Source organism: Diorhabda sublineata, chromosome 3 (genome assembly GCF_026230105.1).
Source record: "Diorhabda sublineata isolate icDioSubl1.1 chromosome 3, icDioSubl1.1, whole genome shotgun sequence".
NCBI classification, from domain to species: domain Eukaryota; kingdom Metazoa; phylum Arthropoda; class Insecta; order Coleoptera; family Chrysomelidae; genus Diorhabda; species Diorhabda sublineata.
Window position 1 is genome coordinate 26,295,239 of NC_079476.1, and position 21,678 is coordinate 26,316,916.

General features: G+C 28.7%; 1 protein-coding gene across 7 annotated transcripts; it reads left to right on the top strand.

The window, feature by feature from the left end:
* Nucleotides 1-69: 69 nt before the first annotated feature.
* On the top strand, nucleotides 70-20,747 carry LOC130441831 (tumor protein p53-inducible nuclear protein 1). 7 transcript variants are annotated; one of them, XM_056775635.1, is made up of 4 exons: nucleotides 70-204; nucleotides 2,958-3,032; nucleotides 14,437-15,048; nucleotides 17,221-20,747. In XM_056775635.1, the coding sequence occupies exons 3-4, from the start codon at nucleotides 14,440-14,442 to the stop codon at nucleotides 17,374-17,376; spliced, it is 765 nt and encodes a 254-aa protein (XP_056631613.1). In that variant the 5' UTR covers nucleotides 70-204; nucleotides 2,958-3,032; nucleotides 14,437-14,439; the 3' UTR covers nucleotides 17,377-20,747. The 7 variants fall into 7 exon arrangements, with proteins under 7 accessions (XP_056631613.1, XP_056631616.1, XP_056631614.1 ...); XM_056775636.1 differs by lacking the exon at nucleotides 70-204 and adding an exon at nucleotides 287-350; XM_056775638.1 differs by lacking the exon at nucleotides 2,958-3,032 and having other exon boundaries at nucleotides 121-204.
* The last annotated feature ends 931 nt before the right edge of the window (nucleotides 20,748-21,678 follow it).

Genomic DNA, 21,678 nt, shown 5'->3' on the forward strand with positions numbered 1-21,678 from the left:
CTTAATAAGAGAAAAAGAGACGGGTATATAGGTGTGATTTCCTTTCCCCGCGTTTTCTAGCAGGGTCATGAGCCCTTTTACCTAACGCTGGTGATTATTCAGCGCCTGCCTTAGGCTGAATGGTGTTGTGCGTCGAAACTCGTCCCGAAAGTTGTAATTTTTGACCCCTTTAGCTGTTGTCTCCATTTAATCAACAACAATAAGGTATTTTTGTAATATTAGTAAGTGAAATATCGGAAGCGCGAATTGACAAGTAGTTGTGTTTATTTCTATAGGCGATCAGCTGATTTTGACGTTAACACGGAAATTATTATTTTCACTATTATCATATCGTTTTTTATATAATTTTCGTGAGTATTATTAAATTTAATTATATTAAATATATATTTTAAAAATTTTTACTTGGTATTGGTTAAAAAATAAATTTTCTTTGTTCTTTATCGTATAGTTTGAAGAAGGCGCTCTACGATCGATGATATAATTTTGCTATAGAAAGAGATATCTAGTGTAATATAATGGGAGTAAGAAAGATGTGAGTTGCGTACGCATTTTATATTAAGCGCTGTTGCCACTTTGTAAAAATTATCTGCTATTTACGTACTATAATTACATTGTAATACGAAATAAGCTTCTTTAATTATCAATATAAATTAGTGTTAAAGTTTTTTTTCTCAATTGATTTTATACATTTGATAATCATTATATTCTCTTTAGTAAAATCACATTTAAAATAATTATAACTCAATATATGAATATATCGGAATTTACGACGAAAAAAAGTATAACCAGAATTTTTTATCAATACTTAAATTATTTTAGTTCACAGATTAATATATAGATTGACTAAAAAAATTACTAATTTTTCAAATTATATTACTAGAAAAATAAAATTGTTATTTAAAACTGAATATTTTTTACTTAAATACGGTCCTGAATTATACGTAGACAAGCTGCGACGAGTCACAACAGGTTAAATATTTATGTAAACGAGATTGGCAACGTCGTGATTCTTTTTTTTTACACTACTTTACATAGATAAGAACATTAAGAAAATGTTTCTACCCAGACATTGCTTTGTTAATTTTTTTTCAATATTTCGATGTTTTCTATATTATAAATTATTTTTCATATTCACAATACTTCATATGTTGAATATCATTAATAAGAGAATGGAATATGAATCAGACTTTACGTCTAATGTCATTTCTATACGATTCAATATGTAAAGGACGTTCGATTTTAAAATGATGATGGAAGTATCATATCGAATTTGTTCTAAAATGAATTGATGTCGATGTTAGTAACCAGTAACCCGCATTATTAAAAATGCAAATTTAAGAGGAAAATATGGGTCCGACAGGAAATAATCGCCATATTTATTACCGGATACTAACGTCTTGTCAGCGATGAACAATATACCAAAGGAAACATCGAAACTGATCATTTGTTTGATTGTTAACAAGGAAACCAGCTGCTTTTATTACATATAATTTTGTAGGATGTTTATGTCGTCCTTTGTTTACGATCGGAATAAATTTAACTAGCGAAAAGAATGGAAAATCGACGAAGTTGAAGAGAAAACAAAAAAATATATATAACCATCTGTAGAAGTAATAAAAATACCGACTGATTTAGAAAATAGTACAACTCAACATAGAAAGTAGCTTTTCGACTATAAAACATGGCAACTATGTAAATTATGTTACCATATATAAAGATGACAGTACATTATCGAATGTATTAAGTTATAATTGCCACGTTGCCAACTTCAATTCTATTTCAGAAAATGTTACCGAAAAAATTTAGATATTTCAAAATATAAATATTGCGTAACAGAATTTTGTTATTTTGAACAGGTGATTTACCAGGGTCATTCGTTAATACGAATTTGTATATACCAGGTGAACAAATATTTTTAAAGATTTTAAAACAAATCTACACTTGTCGTAAACTTCGGTTAGAATGACCTTGAGGAAATTATTTTTATGCCTTCAATGGACTTTTGGCGCGTTTACTGTAGCTTAATTAAGGTGTTAGGGGCGCTAAGGGTAAATAAATGCGTCAGATAATCCCAAACTTATTTATATTAAATAATATTAAAAAATTGAGTAGAAAGTTGACTCAAACGATTATTATCCATCAAAAACGGTTTGAGGTTGCTTTGGGCTTGGGATAAGTTGTTCCAAAAGATCTTAACGTCAATTTGGAACAATCCATTGATGGTCCTAAACATAGTAAAGAAAACTACAACAATAGTTACATCAAAAAAGGCATTTAAAAGCCAAAATTAAAAAAAAAAACAAATATTAGAATGAAAAAGTATAATGTAGAAGTAAAAAAAATTACATATAACGACTTTTTTGGTATTTATTTATCGGTATTTATATGCTAGTTGTGACGAAAAAACAGGTATCATTTAAAAATATATTTTCGTTATTCCAAAATGATTTTAGAACATTCTTCTAATCTATATTTGTTTTAATTTGGCCGCTGTTATTTTGTTACCATCTATTTGTGCCAAAAAAACTTACGTGATAAAATTTTAATAAAATTGGGATCTTATCCAAATCTAAAAATTTAATACTAGTTTTTTTTTTCACAAAAGTGTACTCACGAAAATCATAAAACTCATTGTTGACAACACAACTAACGTTTTAGAACGATTAATACGTAAAAATCAATTAGTTTTGAGGTTAAACTACGAGATTTGTAAGAAAAGTTTTCGACCTCGACCTGTAGTTGAGCAGTTATCAATATAAAATGAAAAATATATTATTTTACTATTTTGTTGTAAATTTTCTGAATATAAAAAATTACGTATGGAGCTAATGTTGAAAATAAAATGTCTTCTTTGTTACATCGAGAATTTTCTATATAACCCTCGTAAATGAACTACTGATATAGCTGTGAACATCGAAAAAATTATCATGGTAATAGTCTGTTTTTATTCATTACAGAAACATCACTTTACAACAATTAAAACAACTATTAGAATAAAAATTATCATTACTTTTGTCTAGCAACAATAAAAGGTAAGTTATATTACATATTTCATAATATGACGCCATGTTTTTACGTCTGATAACTCGTTTATTGAATAGTAGATTTCTTACTTATCGACTTGACGCTAATGTTGTATTAGAAATTCTTATAGTATTAAATTAGAAACTTCCATTTGTCTCTTTAATATGAATAATAAATTATAATGAAAAATACGTACAATAAAATCGCTGATGTAAACACGCCTCCGCTTTGAAGGCCAAGGTTAAATCAATCTAAAACATCATGTTTAACATAGAAACCACGACAGTTCTTGTATACAACGTTGCCAAAGTTACAAATAGAAAAAAATGATATTCTTTAAAACGGCTGAATATGAAAATATTTGGCAGAACGTTGTAATTACGTGGATTTCAGTTTTATTACGTATTTTCCACTTTTCCAAATATTGTGATTTCGAAAATAGATTCGCAACCGATTACAAAATGTTATTTTTGTCATAAAAATATGAGTCTAAAACGAAATTTGGATTTGGATACATAGGAGTATCGAGGTCGTCTTATAGGGTGGATATGAATATAATTTTAATTTAAAATTTAAAAATAGAAATGGACGATTTCCTACACGAAATAATTATGCATATCGGTTCGATTTTCACGACCCACATTGGATAATTATTACCAGGAAACGAGAATTAGAGGAAATTCAAAAATAGAACCTAATCTTTACGAATTTTCAAATCTAAGTCAACTAAAATGAAATTTTTCTCATTGCTATTAAACTTTCCCCTAATGAATGATTTTTTTTTAAATTATGGCAGCAACTGTTTTAACACGCAAGAAATGGTGTTAAAAAGGTGGAAAGGGTAGTATGCTCGAGGGTATTACCAGGAAACGACGTCATTTGTGCTACGCTAACACTAGAATGGCTTCCAAGAAGTGTAGTATTTCAATTAGACTTCGAAATCATATTTATATGTGAATATATAAATTACTACAACGAACCGGAGGTAGTGGCAACGTTGTAATAACAAATATAAGCCCTATCAGTATTTAACGTATGACGAATTCGATTCATTTAATTTCTTTCTTTGTTTAGTTATATTATTGTTTTGAATTTATTCATTTAAAAATATATGGAATAAAATTAAAAATAATAAAAATGACATCACGATAATTATAGAATCGAGCCTATTGACCGATCTGTATCACGAATCATGGTAGTGATTAAATATTATCTTTAATAAAATATTCGTTATAAATTGTTTGTGAAAATTTTTTTATCTATGATTCGTGCTAAATGAATATTTTTATCATGAATACATTTGAATTTAATTGATTTTAATTGTAAATATGTCAAAATTATAAATCATTCCTCAAATTTTAGTAAATATCTCCGAAAATGTTGATTTTATAGAAAAAAGTTTGGAATAAAAATTAAAGCCCATAAAAAGCTATACAAAAAGCTTATATACATTTTTTACGTAAATCAATTTTTTTGGCTGATATTACTCAAAATTTCTAGTTTCCTCCAAGTTTGTAATCCCCCTATATGTTTACGTAAAAAATATATATAACCTTTCTTGTAGAGCTTTTAATGAGCTTCATTTTTTATTTAAAACTTTTTTTTCTAATAACAATATTTTCGAAGATATTTAATAAATTTGGTTTTTTAGAGCTATAAAATGAAGCTTTATGACTAAAAATCCCCTGAGGGATTAATTTATCTAATTAAAGAGAGGTTTGAGTCTAATTGAGGGTTCATACCATCGGAACTACACCCTGAATGTTTACGAGGGATATCAAGAAATTACGTTTCATTTCATGATACCTTTCTAAAAATTTCAAATATTTTGTTGTTTAAAATTGCTACGTTAACAAATTTGATGCAATTTGGGTGCTAAAACTCCTTATAGACCAACAAATGTACAACTAAGAGCAGCTCGGATATTTCTGAATGCCTTTATCACATAATTGTTACGTTATATTTATCAGAAATTATTGTAACACCTCCTTTATCGTTCCACATAAAGCCTGGGGTCGTCGAGGGTAGTTATTTAACAAATTCTTCATTCCTTTTTATATAAAATCTTTTTTTTTTATTCTAAAATCAATAGCCCTCGTATAGTAACGAAACTTGCATTTTAAACAAAATATTTTCATCATATTTTACGTAAACATATGAATAACCCTTGTATAATAATTGGAATTGCAATTGCAATAAAAAATTACAATCACTTTATGAATAGTCCTCGTATTATAATTAAAATCACTTTATGAATAACCCCTCGTATAATAATTAAAATTAAAACAACTTTTATTTCCTTACATTCATCATTCCTCTATAAATAAACATTATTTATAATTCCAAAATGTTACTTTTTGAATAACCCCTCGTATAATAAAGAAAGACAATTGCGGTTTAAGTATTCATAGTTTCTTTTCACATAAATCTAAAACGAAATGTATAAATGAAAAGATATTTATTTTAACGAATCGTGTGGGGTAGTGGCTAGAACAACAAGAACACGTTTTTAACCCCTTTTTCCCCTCATGCATTTTCGCCATAATCGTCATTATACGAAACGACCTTGAGGAAAGGCGTTGTTATTGAAATTCTGTCACGCCATCTTTCATTTGTGTTCGGGATTGATTTTTGTTTGTAGAAACGGCACGAAAAAAAAAACATTTGAGAAAATATTTTATTCAAGGACAAAGCAATAATAATACTTGAGATTTAAATAGTAAAACTGTTTCAGAATCTAGTTATCAAAGTCTCACTAATTTTAACAGTGTTGCCAAGTTCGACGTTTTCGATTAGGTACATGAAATTTTATCTAATCTATAATATGGTCAAACTACGGTTTATTTACATAAAAATCAAGTTACGCGTGATAGTGATATTAAATTCATAATTTAATTGGTATATTTAACACATAATATGAATATAAAAGTTGACTATTATGCAGTAAATATTCAGTTTAATATATAATTTTATATGAACCATATTATTTTGTTTTCAGATATTGAAACTTTCGTTGAATGTTTAATGCAACAAGTTAACTGCTAATTACGTCAAATATTTCGTAATTAACTTCCTTGAAGAAATTTTTTTTACATTAAGTCAACTAGGAAAAAATTCGTTACCTTTTTTTTTCGAAAATCCTATTTTTTGTATGCTTCTCCGAGGTAGCTTTGTATTCAAATTACTATTTATAACGATATAATACGATTAAATCAAATTTTGAAAATTGCCTTGGCGGTCAACGTGTTAAAATCGGTTTGATTAAATTCATTCAGCTTTCAATTTTGTATCAACAGTCCCGTTTGTTGTGTTCCGGAAAGTTACAAAATGTGGCAACGCTGTTGAAACATCGTTAAATTCATTTAACGAGTAAATTTATGGACGAGAAATTGCGAATTTTGCATGCGCGTTACGCATATTAACAAACACCACCGTTATATTGGCCTATTTCGAAGTTGAAAGTGAAGGTTCAAGGTGTCACAATCGCATAGACGTACAGGCTATCTGTACCCAAAGTTTCACACAAAAAACGTAGTCATTTGAATATCTAAATTATTTTATTAAGCATTTTTCAAGGTCAAGTTTTTACTATTTTCTTGGTCATTTTATATTCAGAGGTTGGCAATATGGAATTCTAATTTCCTTGACAACAGTTCGTTTACAACGTTGCCGGAATTGATAGAAAAGATTAAAATTGCTTTTTGTTACACTATATAGGTTAGAATAGTAGTTACCACAAATATAAGGATGGACTTAACAACAAAACTGATAACGAGTATAAATTTTTGTAATTAAATAATAAAGATATAAATAAGAAAAAAAAGTTGTTTGTTATATGGAAAACGTTCAACTTTTGTTTACAGTCATATTTATACAACATATATCTTTAAATAAGTGATATATAATATTACCTAAAAATTTCCAGAATGATTTCGAGCAACTTTGGATACAGTTTTGTCATGTTTAATCGAATTGAAACTAAAAATAAATTTATTAATAGGAATTGTATTATGTCGTATTAATATTTATACTAGTTATAATGAAAATACTATATAATTATTGAAAAATATCCATTGTTTTCGATAATACGATTTATCACTATTTATTATAATTACCACAAGTTAAAAACGTGGCAACATGGGTATGAAAACGATAGACGTTCTCGAGAACAAAGATAACAAATACTGTACGTCTAATAACAGAGAGAGATAGGCGAACTCTCCCGCGTGAATATCAATAGGTTGATTTTACACTCAGAAAAAATGTGTATAACTAGAATATAAGAATGTATGATTGAAGGATAATAATAAGGGTTTAAAGAAGCTCCTAGCAAAACAATGAAACTCGTAAACAAAGATCTGAGGTTTATTATTAATCATATAGGTACAAGATGGCGATATTAGAATCTAAATCGATGAGAAACTTCAATGAAAAGATTTAATTACGAATAAAATATTCATAAAAACTGAAATTTTTCTCTTACCATCACAGGGAGTCGGTATATCTATAAGCAGTGACTCCGTTGGCGATACGCCAATGACATTTCTTACTTTCTTCAATTTATAATAGTCCGGGAGTTAGGATCGAAAAGTGAACATAATATTTCGGTTTCTCGAAGACGGAATATTATAAATAAAAATGTATCAATTAATTTCGAATTATTTTCTGAATCCTCTGATAAATTTTATGCTCTATAACATTAGAGAACTAGATTTTCAAAAAAGTTTTTTACCGCTTAATTTTTGAAAAATTGTGGATTGTCAAAAAGTTTATAATTGGTTATATATGTGCTAAATATAATGAAAATAAAGAAAATTAAGTTGATATTATATGGAAATATAGAGATGTCTCTAGAAAATTCACAATGGCGACCGCGTAATATTTTTTATTTTGTTTTTTAAATGACCTTCCTACAAATTGTCGCTATAAAAATAATCACAACATAATGTACACAAATTACAAAAACAATACAAAGAAATAACTTCGTCATAAAAAAACATTATGCAATTATGAAATGTACCTGGCGCATCCACCAAACTGTAACATCGATTAACATAATAAAACAGGACCAGCTTGACGATCTATATCAATGGGCGAGGTCGTAACAATATATTTTTCAATTTTCATTGATTTTATCAATATTAACAATTTTGACATGTTATTGATACAGAAATACTTATTTGACATGATGTCAATGGAATTTTATTCCATTTTTATAACTTTTAGTTAGTTTTTTTTCGAAATTTATAACCTAGACGAGTTTGTTTTTAGTTATTTCGACTTTTAATGGTCATATTTTTAAAGATTTTTTCTCAAAACGTCCAGTTTCGTCTATACTCCTTCCTTTCACAATTTGAAACATGATTTTTTTTATCCAATTGTTAAAAAAATACAATTAAAATTTTTCAGTTTACGCGGCCGCCATTTTGAAATTAAAAATTTCGGTTCAAAATTTAATTTTTAGCCTGTTATAAAACATAAAATTTCCATCAGGGCTGATGCCTAAAATTTTCTCTACGACCAAAAATAAAAGACTTAAGCTTCGGCGGAATTTATTATAGAATCCGAAGAAATCCCCCGGACTATAAGGTTTACTGATAATGACGTCATCAACGGTATTCAGGCTATAGAAACTTAAAATTTTCAACGTTGCCAGATGTATAGTTTTTAATATAAATAACCGAAATTATCTTTACGTGGTCGTATGTAAATGAACAATTTTACTTTTATTTTAAAATCACATTTTACATTTCCCTCGTAAGTTGGAGTTGCGATCTTGATAACAAAATGTTCATAATAAATTTATTGTGCAAAACATGGCGTATTATTTTGTTAAAATTTATTGGGCTGTAATTTATTTCGCAGTCAGTTGAGTTAAAAGCGTGTAACGTTCTATTTTGTTTTCTCTTTCGTTGGAACACGTGGATAAAAAACAATTTCATCAGTTGACTGAGTTCCGTTTTCATATACAGTTAGTTGTTTTTTCTGTGACACATTGGAATTTGTATATTCGTATAATAAGTGATTGCCATTAAAATGTAGTGTTTTTAATATTATAAACAGTGTTTTTGTGGGATAGAGATAGATCTTTATCTGTAAGTAAAAATTTTTAATATACACGTTGTCCCAATTTTACTACTAAATTTTGTTCAAAACATTATAGGAAATTTTGAAATGAAAGGATCACAATATTTGATCAAAAAATTAATGATTTTAATTATTTGTTCAAAATATTAATTAAATATCAATTAAATGATGAATTTTGTACAATAATTGCCATAGATCTTTATGACCCCAAAGAATAACTGTAAATATAACGTAATGGGAAAAATCCCCTACTTGCCTGGTTTAGTATCATCATAAAAACACGTTTGTTTAGCATTTTCGAAATCTTAGAATCCATTTATCGAAGTCCAGGAAATTGGAAATTGATATATTCGGATCAAATTCATACAAAAATACTTAAGAGGCTTGATTAACGTGAAAATTAGAATTACACCTTGTTATTATGCGAAAATTGAGAGTCTTAATCAAATTTAGTCAAAAAAACAACCACTCGCTTGTCTATAAACCACGACGATTATTGCATTACATTTTTCAAGTAAAATTTGACACTGGAGACCATTGCCGGGTAGTAAAAAATCAATTCTAGTTATATCCAACTCCATTTCGTTGTATTTTGACGTATAATTGTTTATTTGTTTTTTCCATGTTTACAAACTTTTGACGAGCAATGTATATACACGTATAAGTACAACGCAAAACGTACTATCGTTGTTTTGTGTCATTTAAACACGTGTATATCCAAACAACAAAGTAAATTCTAAATACTGGGAAGTAATTACGCACATTTTCTAAGAAAAAATCAGATAATAGGTTTTTCTTTTACATATACTTTGTATAAAGTGGACATTGCACTATATTAAATCCTTAATCATTATAGATTTGCTTTACCGATTATTTTCATTGTTATAATTTGCATTTTCTTATCTTCAAATATTAGTAGTACGTCTGGCAACGTTGCTCCTGATACTGCGTATGACACAAACACGTGGAATAAAATAATTTTTGTACAAACATGTATAGACTGCATGACGACTGTAGAATTGCGCAGAAATTTTCCATTTTTATCTTATCTAATAATTTGTTAAAAATTTTTGATTTTCAAGTGTTTTCATCCTCTTAAAGTTTATCTATTTTCAGTAATTATTACGAGACGTTTTCCGAAGTCCACGCAAAAGTGGACTTTGTTATATTTAACATCTTTTTATCCAATTTTCTCGTGTTAATTTTAATAACTGCTCGTTAAAAAATTTAAAGTAGTTGAATCAAACATGTCGCTTTGAGGTGATTAGGAAACTTGGCAACAACCATCGAAATATGCAAGAAAGTTTCCGATGATGTTTACTCTTGTCCGAGGGTTTAGCTTGGATGTAAGAACTTGTTGACAGGCCATCGACTTTTTTTTTATCTGACAATAACAGTGGGTAAATGTAATAAATTAAATATTATAATAACAATACGTACAGCGACCTTCTATAAGATACTATGAATTGATAACAAAGTAAATTGTCTAAATTTAAGTACATGGCGAAATAAAAAAATATTTCATCATATAAATAGGGTGATTCAAAGTAAACTGTAAAATAATTTGAGTGTCCTTACTTTTTACGATTTTTACCGAAACTACTGGCAACATTGTAATTAAATTTTATACGAATGTATTTTAAAGGTTGGCACATTCCATGAATTTGTTTTTATATCCGTAACTCTATTCGTATTCATCATACAGGGGGTTGACGAAAAAAATTTATACTTTAATAATTTTGCCGAAATTACTGGCAACATTGCAAGTAAATTTTATAGGAATACGTTTTGGAAGCTATTATGTTCTATGAATTTGTTTTATATTTGTAACGCTATTGGTATTCCAGATACGGGGTGTTGAGGAAAATATAATGATAAACCATTTTTTGTGATGTTGCCGAAACTATTGGCAACATTGTAATGAAATCTCATATAGGTCGATAGTTACACGATTCAAATCAAATAATTATGCTCATAACTTTTTTAAGGTTAGATTTATTAAACAAAAATCAATTTTACACCAAAAAGGTACTCTTGGTAAAGATCGATACTGTGTACCGTTTTCGGAATATTTTTATATCTCGATGTTTTTTATGTAAAATTTTTATTAAAAAAATGTAATCCTCATTCGCCTTATAACAACTTTCTATCGACTCTGTATAATACTAGTTACAACTTGAAGTTATTTCTTTTCAATATAAGATTTCTTCTTATGACTGGCCTAAAAAATTCTCAGAACTATCTTCAATAATATTCGTAGCTTGTCCATAAAATCGTTAAAAGGTACCCATGGTATACCTGGAAACTACTTTTTGTCCATGATAATAATTATAATAATTTTTACCTGAGGAATAACTTGTCTTATACCAATTTTTAGTACAAAGTGTAGTTAACTATTAACGACATTAAAAAATAATTATTGTCATGGAAATAAGTGAAAAAATTCTATTTTCGTATAATCCTGTAAGTTATAAATCTATATAACTAAAAATAAGTTTCCAAAATATGCAAACAATAATAATAAATAAATAATTTGATTAATAAAATTATGAATATATCGAATATCCCATTATGATTTGAAATTATATTCTTATTGTTTGTATATGTAAATCCGGCAACGTAGCATTCCGAATTTTATCGAACGTCGAGCTATCAACACAAAGCAACGAATAATACGCAGGCGTCGCTGATGAGCCCAGCCAGCTGGTCGAGCAAGGAGGAAACAGCAATCCAAACAAAACAGCTGACGAACCAGTGTATCGGCGATCAGCTGAGACGCTTTAGAGGTTTACAAACATTTTTTTTTTATCAAACTCCGCGTCGTAAATATCATTTTATTGTAAACCATACAAAATTTGTAAAGTGATCTGTGATATTAGGTTATAATCAATATGTGAGTACATGTTTTTATATTTTATCTATGTTTCAATTTGTATTTGGGTCAGTACAAATAGTTTGTTATGAGGATAAAATGGTTTAATGACAAAAAAATCATCAATATAACTGTTTTAAGAAAATTACATTTTAACTATATACTATTAACCTAAAAATGACAAGTTAATGGTCGATATAATTCTAATTATTGTACGTCCGCTAAGTAGTAATGAGAAGGCTATTTTGGATAGTGATATATACATAGTGGCTCATGAAAAGAAAGTGAAATTTGACTATAAAGAAGAGGGGGTTATAACGAATAAAAAGTCGTTATTGTAGGAAAATGGCGATCTGAATGACGTAATTTCAAAAATCTGCTCAACGGATTTCAAAAGTGTTTTTGCGAATATTTTGTGTTTGCCATTGAAAAGTACAATGACCTATTGACATTGCAAATTTAACTCAGACATTTCCATTATTCAAAATGATGATTCAGTGTGTTATTCGAAAAATTTAAAAAATTAGCAATGTAAATCAGTTGAATTTTAAAAATAGTTTTGTTTTTTTCTTAATTAAAAGTATTTTAGTAAAATATGAACATGATTTTTGCATTATTTAGGTCAGGACGATTTTTTTAGTAAAAACATATTTTCAACTTTAACATACCATATCTCAAATTGAGAGCAATTTTGATTTTTGTCCTCGTAGATCAATCTCATAAAAGCATTTTAGTGAAACATGGAGATAATATCATCAATATTTTGACCAGGACGATTTTTTTAGTCAAAACATAATTCTAACTTTGACATCCCATATCTTGAAACTTACAACACAAAAATTTCCAAAACTGTTTTATATTAATTATTATGTAACGGTTTGTTGATATAAAGGAATTATTTTATACAAATTATAGATAAAATCGTGTGCATTGTAATTTTTGACTTTGAGCCAATTTAAACATTATGCACACAAGTTTGCAAAAGATGATGCAACCTTTTATACATACACAAAAGACAGACGGTCAGCTGTTAATTCATAAGTAGATAAATTGCAGTTAAATTCGTATACCACAAATAAAATTATATATATGATGTAACTATCTGTATGTGTAAAAATTATTTTTGTTCAGTGTTAATGTTGCTAGGCTACTAATTAGAAATTTATATAATAGTGACAGTAGGTAGAACATTAATTATGTGTTTAAAGTTAATTTCGAGGTCAATTTTGTATATAGTATTGATATAACCCAGTCAAATTTTTATTGTTATTGTTTTGATCCATTATATACAAATGTAAAATACATATAGGGTAATAAGACAATACGTATCGCCATCTATTAGACAGTAGCGGTGCTAGAGTTTATAACAGTTTCAATTCACAGCATTAGAATTTATTCCAACTTTATACTTTTAAAACCATTTTAAAAAGTTGTTATTTTGACAATAACATTTAAAATTAAGGCATAATTTGACAGATACTATAACATAATTGACACTATTCTGTCAGCCAAAATTCAATAGGAGACATTCTTCTTTTTTACTGTATCATTTAACATTATATTGCAAACTCTACATATTATTTCGTTATACGGGGATTGAATAAAAACAATTTGAATTGTTTCTTAACATTTATAAGTACGGGGACTTTTTTCAATGCTTGTGGATAACACTATATACGAGGACTGTACAAAAATACATAATACGTGATCGAATATAGGTTTTAATGGTTGATAGAATTTTTATATACGGGGCCCGAGCAGAATGATAATTTTTTAGAGCAAATATACATATCTAAATATACAGGGTTTTTTTTTATAGTAGTTATTGTTTAGTATGCAGTAAAAGTTTAGTACTTTCTTATCGGTTGATTCCACTGTACCTACGGGGGTCGAACAAAAGTAAATTATTAATATTATAGGGGGACTGTACAAAAAAATTTATTCACTTCGTCATAGTATTAATATACGGGGGTAGAACAAAATTCAATTTCATTTTTTTCTTTAGTAATTGCTATCAGTATAGATCTTAAAAATACGGGGTGAAGCACAAATGTAGGTTAATAGTTATAAACTTACGGGATTGAAAGAAAAGTTGCTTTTTTTTCTTAACTGTTTTTGATATTGTATACATGGGTTTTGCAAAAATAATTTTAATCATAACTGTAGGTTGTTTTTTGACTATTTGTGCATACGAGGGAGGAACAAGAGTAAGTTTATATCTACAGGGACTCTACAAAAATTATTTTTTTTTTCAGAATTATTATACGGGGTCTGAACAAAAATGATACGGGTAAAGAATAAAAGTAAATTTTTTTCTATTTTTTGCACAAGAGAGAAGTTTTTTTTTCAAAAATTATACAGGGTTTGAACAAAAATTTACAAAAAGCGAAAGTATTTGTTTAAAATAAAATAAAAATGGGGTATATATGATTTTTTTTCTCATGTTGTTTCAGACAATGTTTCAAAACTTGGCCAATTATTTGTTAGGCTCCGTAATGAGTCAAGAAAGCGGAGTAACAGCGGAAGGGGTCCAAAACGACGGTACGATAAGGTTAAGATCCGAAGTACAAGAGGACGATTGGGTATTAGTGGACAGAGATAGCGAAGGCAATTCGGACACTTGTTCAGTGGAAAGTTTAGATGACATCGACGAAGAGGTACCCGCCGTTATGAAACGGGTTCTAACCAGATCGAGTTCAACGTCGTCTCTATTATGCGCTTCTAATATGGAGGAATCGTGGTTCGTAACACCGCCGCCGTGTTTCACGTCGCAAGGGCCTGTCCATATGGAGACTTCTCCATTGGAGAATCTCCTCATCGAACATCCCAGCATGAGTGTTTACCGCATTCATCCGAGTAGGAGACATTTTACGGTGACGGTACCCGTCAGATCTGCTTCTTCGGCTTCGAGATTAAGCAATGAAGAAGAAGAGGATTTGGAAGTCGAGGACGAGGACGTAGACGGACAGGATATTGCCCTAGTTAATAGGATACCTCGTTTGAATAGATTACAAGTTATGCAACAGCAAGAAAGGCAAAGGTACAAGCACAAAAGGGCGCAAAAGGTGAATATTTTTTTTATATTTTTTTTTGGGGTTATTGGAGGATTTTTGGATTGAAAAAAAGTTTGAATTTTCATTTTTTTTTTCGATAAAAAAATCAAATTTTCGAATTAACAAACTATATTTGTGAAAATGAAGACATTAAAATTACGTTCCAAAATAACAGCTTTCGCCCAACTCTATTTTCTTTTTTTTCGGTTTCAAGGTTGAATCTTTTTTTTAAATAATTTTCGATTTTTTCAATTATTTTGAAAAATGAATTTTGAAATTAATACGAAAATTTTATGAAAAATCGACTGAAATTTTTTTGACTTATAACAGGTATTACCCACCTCTAGTTTTTTTCAGGGGTTACTATTTCGAGAAGTGAATAAAATATTTTTTCCCGGTATAGGAGAATAATTTGTAGAAAAAACTGAATTTTCAAAATTTGAATGTGAATTTTACGAACAATTTTTTGTCACGTTATTAAATAACGACAGTCGCCATGTCTAGTTTAGGTTCTTTAAAATTTTTTTGCTACGTTCCATATAACAGTCAATGCCCACCTCTAGTTTTTTCCGTTCTCATTACAAGAATAAAATAATTTGTCCCTTGTTGATTTGATTTTTAAAAATAATTTGATGAAACAACTTAATTTTCAAAATTTGAATGCAAATTTTATAAAAAAAAAGGCGATTGAAAATGGCTTTTTATCGGTACCTATTCCCAGCACAAATTAAAATATTTTTTTCCTCAATTTTCAAATATAATTTGTAGAAAAAAACTGAATTTTCAAAATTTGAATTCCATCAAAAATGTTTTCCAACGTTATCAAATAACCAGTACCGCCCACCTTTAGTTTTCGGCTACTGAATAAAAAAATTGTTTGCTACGTTCTATATAACAACTACTACTCACCTCTAGTTTTTGATTCCTATTTTAAGGATAAAATAAAATGTTTTTTTTTCAGTATACTCGATTTGCAAAAATAGTTTGACGAAAAAACTAAATTTTCAAAAATCAAATTTCATAAAAAGTCAACTTGATAAATATTCTTTAAAGTTATCAAATAAAAAGTACCGCCCACCTCTACTTTTCGGCCACTAAATACATAAATTGTTTACTACGTTCCATATAACAGCCACTGCCCACCTCTAGTTGTTTTTCGTTCCTAGTTCAAGTATCAAAAAAAATTTTTTTTTCCAGTAGACTCGATTTTTAAAAAGCTTTTGACAAAATAAAAGAATTTTCAAAAGTTGATAGTTAACCACTACCGTCCGCCTCTATTTTATCAGAAAATAAGATTTTTGTCGCAATCTGGATGACAGCTACTAACTGTCCACCTCTAGTTTATTGAATCATCTATTTCATTAAATGGTACACTCGATTTAAAAAAAATTAACAAATAATTTTCCAATTCAGAATATTATTTTCCCAAATAACAAATATCCTCCATATCTAGTTTTAAACAATTAAATAATTTTTGTGCTACGTTACCAAAATAACAACTTCTGTCCACCTCTAAATAATTTTTTCATTACTTTACTAAATGACAACTACTGTCGATCTCTAAATAAATTTTTCGCTTAGTTACCAAATAACATCTACCATTAATCTCTAGTTTGAGTCAACTAAATTTTTTTCTACGTTCTAGATACCAGTAAGTGCCCACCTCTAGTATCTTTACCTTTTCGTTTAAAAGGTTAAATTTTTTATTCTCAAATGAAAATATCGATCACGTTGATAACAAAAAATGTTCATAAAAAGTTGTAAATAAAAAAAAATTAGTTGCTACACTGACCTCGCCGTTAAAAGGAATCCAACCTTGATTATATATGAGTAAATCAAATTACAAAATGTTTCAGTTGAACTTTGGTATTACCTAATATGAGAAATCAAACATAAAATATACAATGATGACAGTTTCATTGAAATTATACAATAAACTATCCCAAATTACTCATAAAGTTCACTAAACAAATTTTTACAAGCCAGGATTTTCTTAAAAGTTATGTGGCAACGTCGCGCGTTGAATAGCAGTCGTGACTAGATTTCCAGTTACCGGCAAAACAAAATATTTCAGTTGTTGCCCTTTTTTTTCAGTATCTCAATTTGTTTTTGGGGGAAAATTAGTTTTATCTTGTTGAACTATTTTTTGGCACGTCTCATGACCATTTGATCGGTTTGTTATAGGTGCAAGTGCAAAAGGCATGTGAAACTATCAAGAGGGGTAATTTGGAGAGGAACAACAAGGCTCGTGAAGTCAATAGTCGTAACCGACGACAAAGACGCGGAGAACGTTCCCAAGGTGCGAGACGTTCTTTCGCAAATAACAATCGCAAATGTTAAAATTTCTAAAATTATTGATCTCTTTTCGCAACATCCGACGATTTTCCAAATGTCGCATTCAAATTTTATTATATTTCTATATGTTACAATTTTGGTGTATCTCGTATATCAATATACAAAAAAGAATCATCCTCTTATGTAAATTATCTTCTTATGATCAACAGTTATATTTCTATATCGCGCCCACCTCTACTATCCCTCACATCTACGCCATGTTAGATTTGAAAAACGCGCAAACGCACAAGTTCAATATTTGAAAATCCCGCGGTAATTATTGAATCTAACCTACTCAGTATAACCAACTTTAATAAAAATATACTGTAAGAAATTTAATGAAGATGGAGGATAAAGTTTCTTAACGCGAAACTGATTTAAATTTACATAACAGGATGTTAAAAAAATATCATTCTAGGGCTTCTCTAATATGTATCCGTTACGACATAAGGGGAATATTGATTAAAAATCCCTTCGATATTGTGAATATTTTTCTTTATAAGGTCTAGAATGAAATTTAAAAAAAATAAATGAAAAAAGAGCACCATGTTCAGATATTTATTATCTTCGGATGTTGCCGTTAATTTTACGTCTTTCAATATATAATTTAAATCAATCACATTGCAGGTAAGACTCGGTTGAGAATAAGAGATTTGTAGAGGTGTGTTAGAAATAAGTTATTTTGTAACTTGACAGGTTTTTTAGCACATCTCTTCAACAGCCTAAGTAGTGTGGTCGAATATAATGTAGATACAAATATATTTTTATCAATATCATAGTGAGACATTTTGAAAAAATTATTTATTTTTTCGTTTATTTTACGATGTCGTCCAAAAAAAACTATTATTACATTTTACTCACACTATATATCATTTTCGGTAAGATTCCTGGAAAAAAACTGATGATGTAATCGTATTTTTCGAAAATAGTAACGTTGGCCAAATTATATCGTCCTCCAATTGAACTTTTTCCAAAAGTGATCTGCCAAAAATGTAAAAATACACTTTTTTTTTAATTACAACTATGGTATCTATATTTGAAAAATGAAAAAAAAAATCAAAATATAAAAACCGAAAAAAATTTTTTGATTTGGCCAATTTACCGCGCAGATTTGGCTCATTTAACACAAATCCCATCCACGCAATGTCACTGATACAGTACAAATCTAATAATAGGTGAATATCGATGATTTTTTTTAAACGAAAAGGGCACAAAGATTTAGCAATACTACAAAAAAAATTTTTTCATTATGATTTTAAAGAAATTTTTGTTGTGAGAGAACATTTCGTGTGCCCTTGGTAATAGCAATATGCATGTATTACGTGGAATTTTTATGAAGCATTAAAGTGAAATATTAAAATTGCAGTTTTAATTTTTTTTAAATTAAAAGTATTTTTACTAATTTTTTCAATGAAAATCAGCTTACTTATAGTGCTCAATACGTTTATGGAAAAATTCACAATTCGAGGTTATGTTCTATACACTTCATACGGATTTTTTTTTGATTTGGGGATTTTTCATAAATTCACTTACAGTAGCTTGGAATGTTTTCAAAAAACCTTTTCTTCCGTTTAAATTGTCTGAAAAACTGAACTTAATAAGTAAAAATTAGTTTCTTCTCATCTAAATTAATCACAAACCAACAACGTTTTCCACAGTTGAACTATCAAACATTTCCGAATTGTTCAGAATAACACGAATACACAACACATGGAAGACTATACGCAGTTGCCAGATTGTAAAATTTGTTAGTAACTAATTTTACGTACACATAGAATAACACGCTTAACGACTATTACTTACCATTAAAATAAAGTATTTCTATCAGTTTCCAATGTAAAAATACTAATGTACATATCACCTTATGAATCACACAGTAAATTAAAAAAAAAGTTTACAAAATAACTCGAAATAACTACAATAAAGTGGCAACGCTGTTGAATATATATTCATTTCTGTTCAGTCAGCGAACGTTCCCGAATAGTTCGAAATAACACGACTACACAACAAATGGAAGTCTATACTCAGTTGCCATAGAATAATACGCTCCACCACCATTAATTACGAATAAAATGAACTACTTCCATAAAAAACCATTAACAACACATCACCATATGAATCACAGATACTGGTAAATCCAAAAAAACGTTTACAACTGACTGCAAACATATGGATCAAGTGGCAACGCCGCTAAATACACATCATTTTGAGTTGAGTCAGTGAACGTTCCCGAATAGTTCCGAAATAAACCGATTCCACTTCATATGCGAGTCTACGTTGATGCCAGATTGTACATTTTTTCAGTAACTAATATTGAGGAATCAAATTAACACATCCTAATACCATAGAATAGTACTAAGCGTCATTACCATAAATGAAAATTAGATAATTATTATTCTGCAACTATCCATGACTCACGAACTATTCTAAGTTATCGTTTTAAAACACCACATATACATCATACTACTTTTGAATTACAAAACAAAATAAATACGACGCTGATTAATTCCAAATATTCGAAACAACGTGACAACGTTGCAAAAGTAAATTATTTTAATTGAGTTAGGTTAGGTTAGGCGATTGTGTCTGAATAACAAGAGTTTATTACAATTGAATTGTGCTTATTTGGAAGGGAAAGGCATAGGAGTGTAGATGTAACATGAAGATTAATAATATTCAATACGTATCCTCGCATAAAACATAACCTAGAAATAAGATTTTTATTAATTATTTAAGTTTGATTGAGCACATATAGTTTAGTTGATATCCGTCGATTCTTTTTTAAATTTTAGATTGCATGTATTTTTTTCATTTTATCTCAATTATAACGTGTATTTCGTTAATTTAGCAAAATAATTGTGTATGCAGAGAAAACTACAAAAAAAAATGATAAAATTCGAAATATTTAGAAAATTAAGCTAACTCACAAAAAAATATTTTTTTTGTTTACTATTGCAAATATTTTTATTTATTTTTTATATTACAGAAAGTGTGTTATATACAGGTTGGTTGAGAATGTCTGCATTTTCCTAACGTATACTAGGATTGTCGAAAAGTTATTTTTACCATACTATAAATTATATGTAAACTTTCCGTACAATCCTCGTAATAAGTAAACGGAAATTAGGATTAGGTTTATTTCAGTATGGTTTGTGTTTAGCTTGATTATATGTGAGCAGACAATTATATGTAAGTTAAAGGAATGTATTATGGAGCACGTCTAGTTGATAGTTATTAATTTGTATGCATAGTGAATGTATAATTGTGAAGCAATATGTGAAAAAAAACAAAAAAAACACATTTTTCTGGTGTTGATTCTGAAAAAAGTATGAAAAGATGATATAAAAAGTTGAAAACAATAAAATTAATTATGTTGATTTATGCGTTTTATTATTTCCCTCCAATAAAAATAGCTGGTTATGATAATATATGTTAATCAACTGAGAAAACACACATTCTGGCAACGTTGAGTTACTTCCTTTCAATAAAAATCTGCGAATTATATTAATTTGTATAGATCATCGGAGAAAACATACATTCTGGCAACGTCGAGTTTTTCCTTTCAATAAAAATCGCGGGTTATGGTAGTATATGTTGATCAACGGAGAAAACACACAATCTGACAACGTTATTTCCAAAAGAACGTTTATTACTAAACAAAAATCGTTAAAAGCAAGAAAAAGAAGAAATTTTAAAACTTTGTAATTATAACTCGACGAAATAGTACCTCTAAATTATAAGTTTATCTATGGTCACTATGTTACAATTTTCTTCAGCGTTGTCAGTTGTATATTTTTTATGCAGATCTAAGGATTTTAGGTATTTCTTGTAAATCTGAAAACTTTGGTTTCAGAATCTACGAATTCTTCTCAAATTTGTACAAATTGGCAACATCACATGACTCAACAACCTAAAGAAGCAAATTTTCCGTTATATTGCTTCAAGGCAGTGGCGCAATTTTTACAAAACTTCATATTTTTCTCCAGCATTTCCAGCTGCACGTCTTTTTATGTAAATATGCGTATTTTTTGGCTTTTGTAAACCTGAGTACTTTGGTTTCAGAATGTACGTATTTGCTTCAAATTAACATAAACGTTATTTTCTTTATTGTGTACATTTTTATTAGAAATTGAAAAAATCAATTTTTGGAGGAATATAACAATAAAAGCAGCGTTAAAATTGGTTAAATTAGTTTAGTCTGATTAAAATTAGAAAATTAAGGAACTGGACTATTTTTTATCAGAAATTATCATCATTACTTTGAAAAAGAAGAATTTCAACAGTTTTGTAAACTGGTTGTTTCTTATA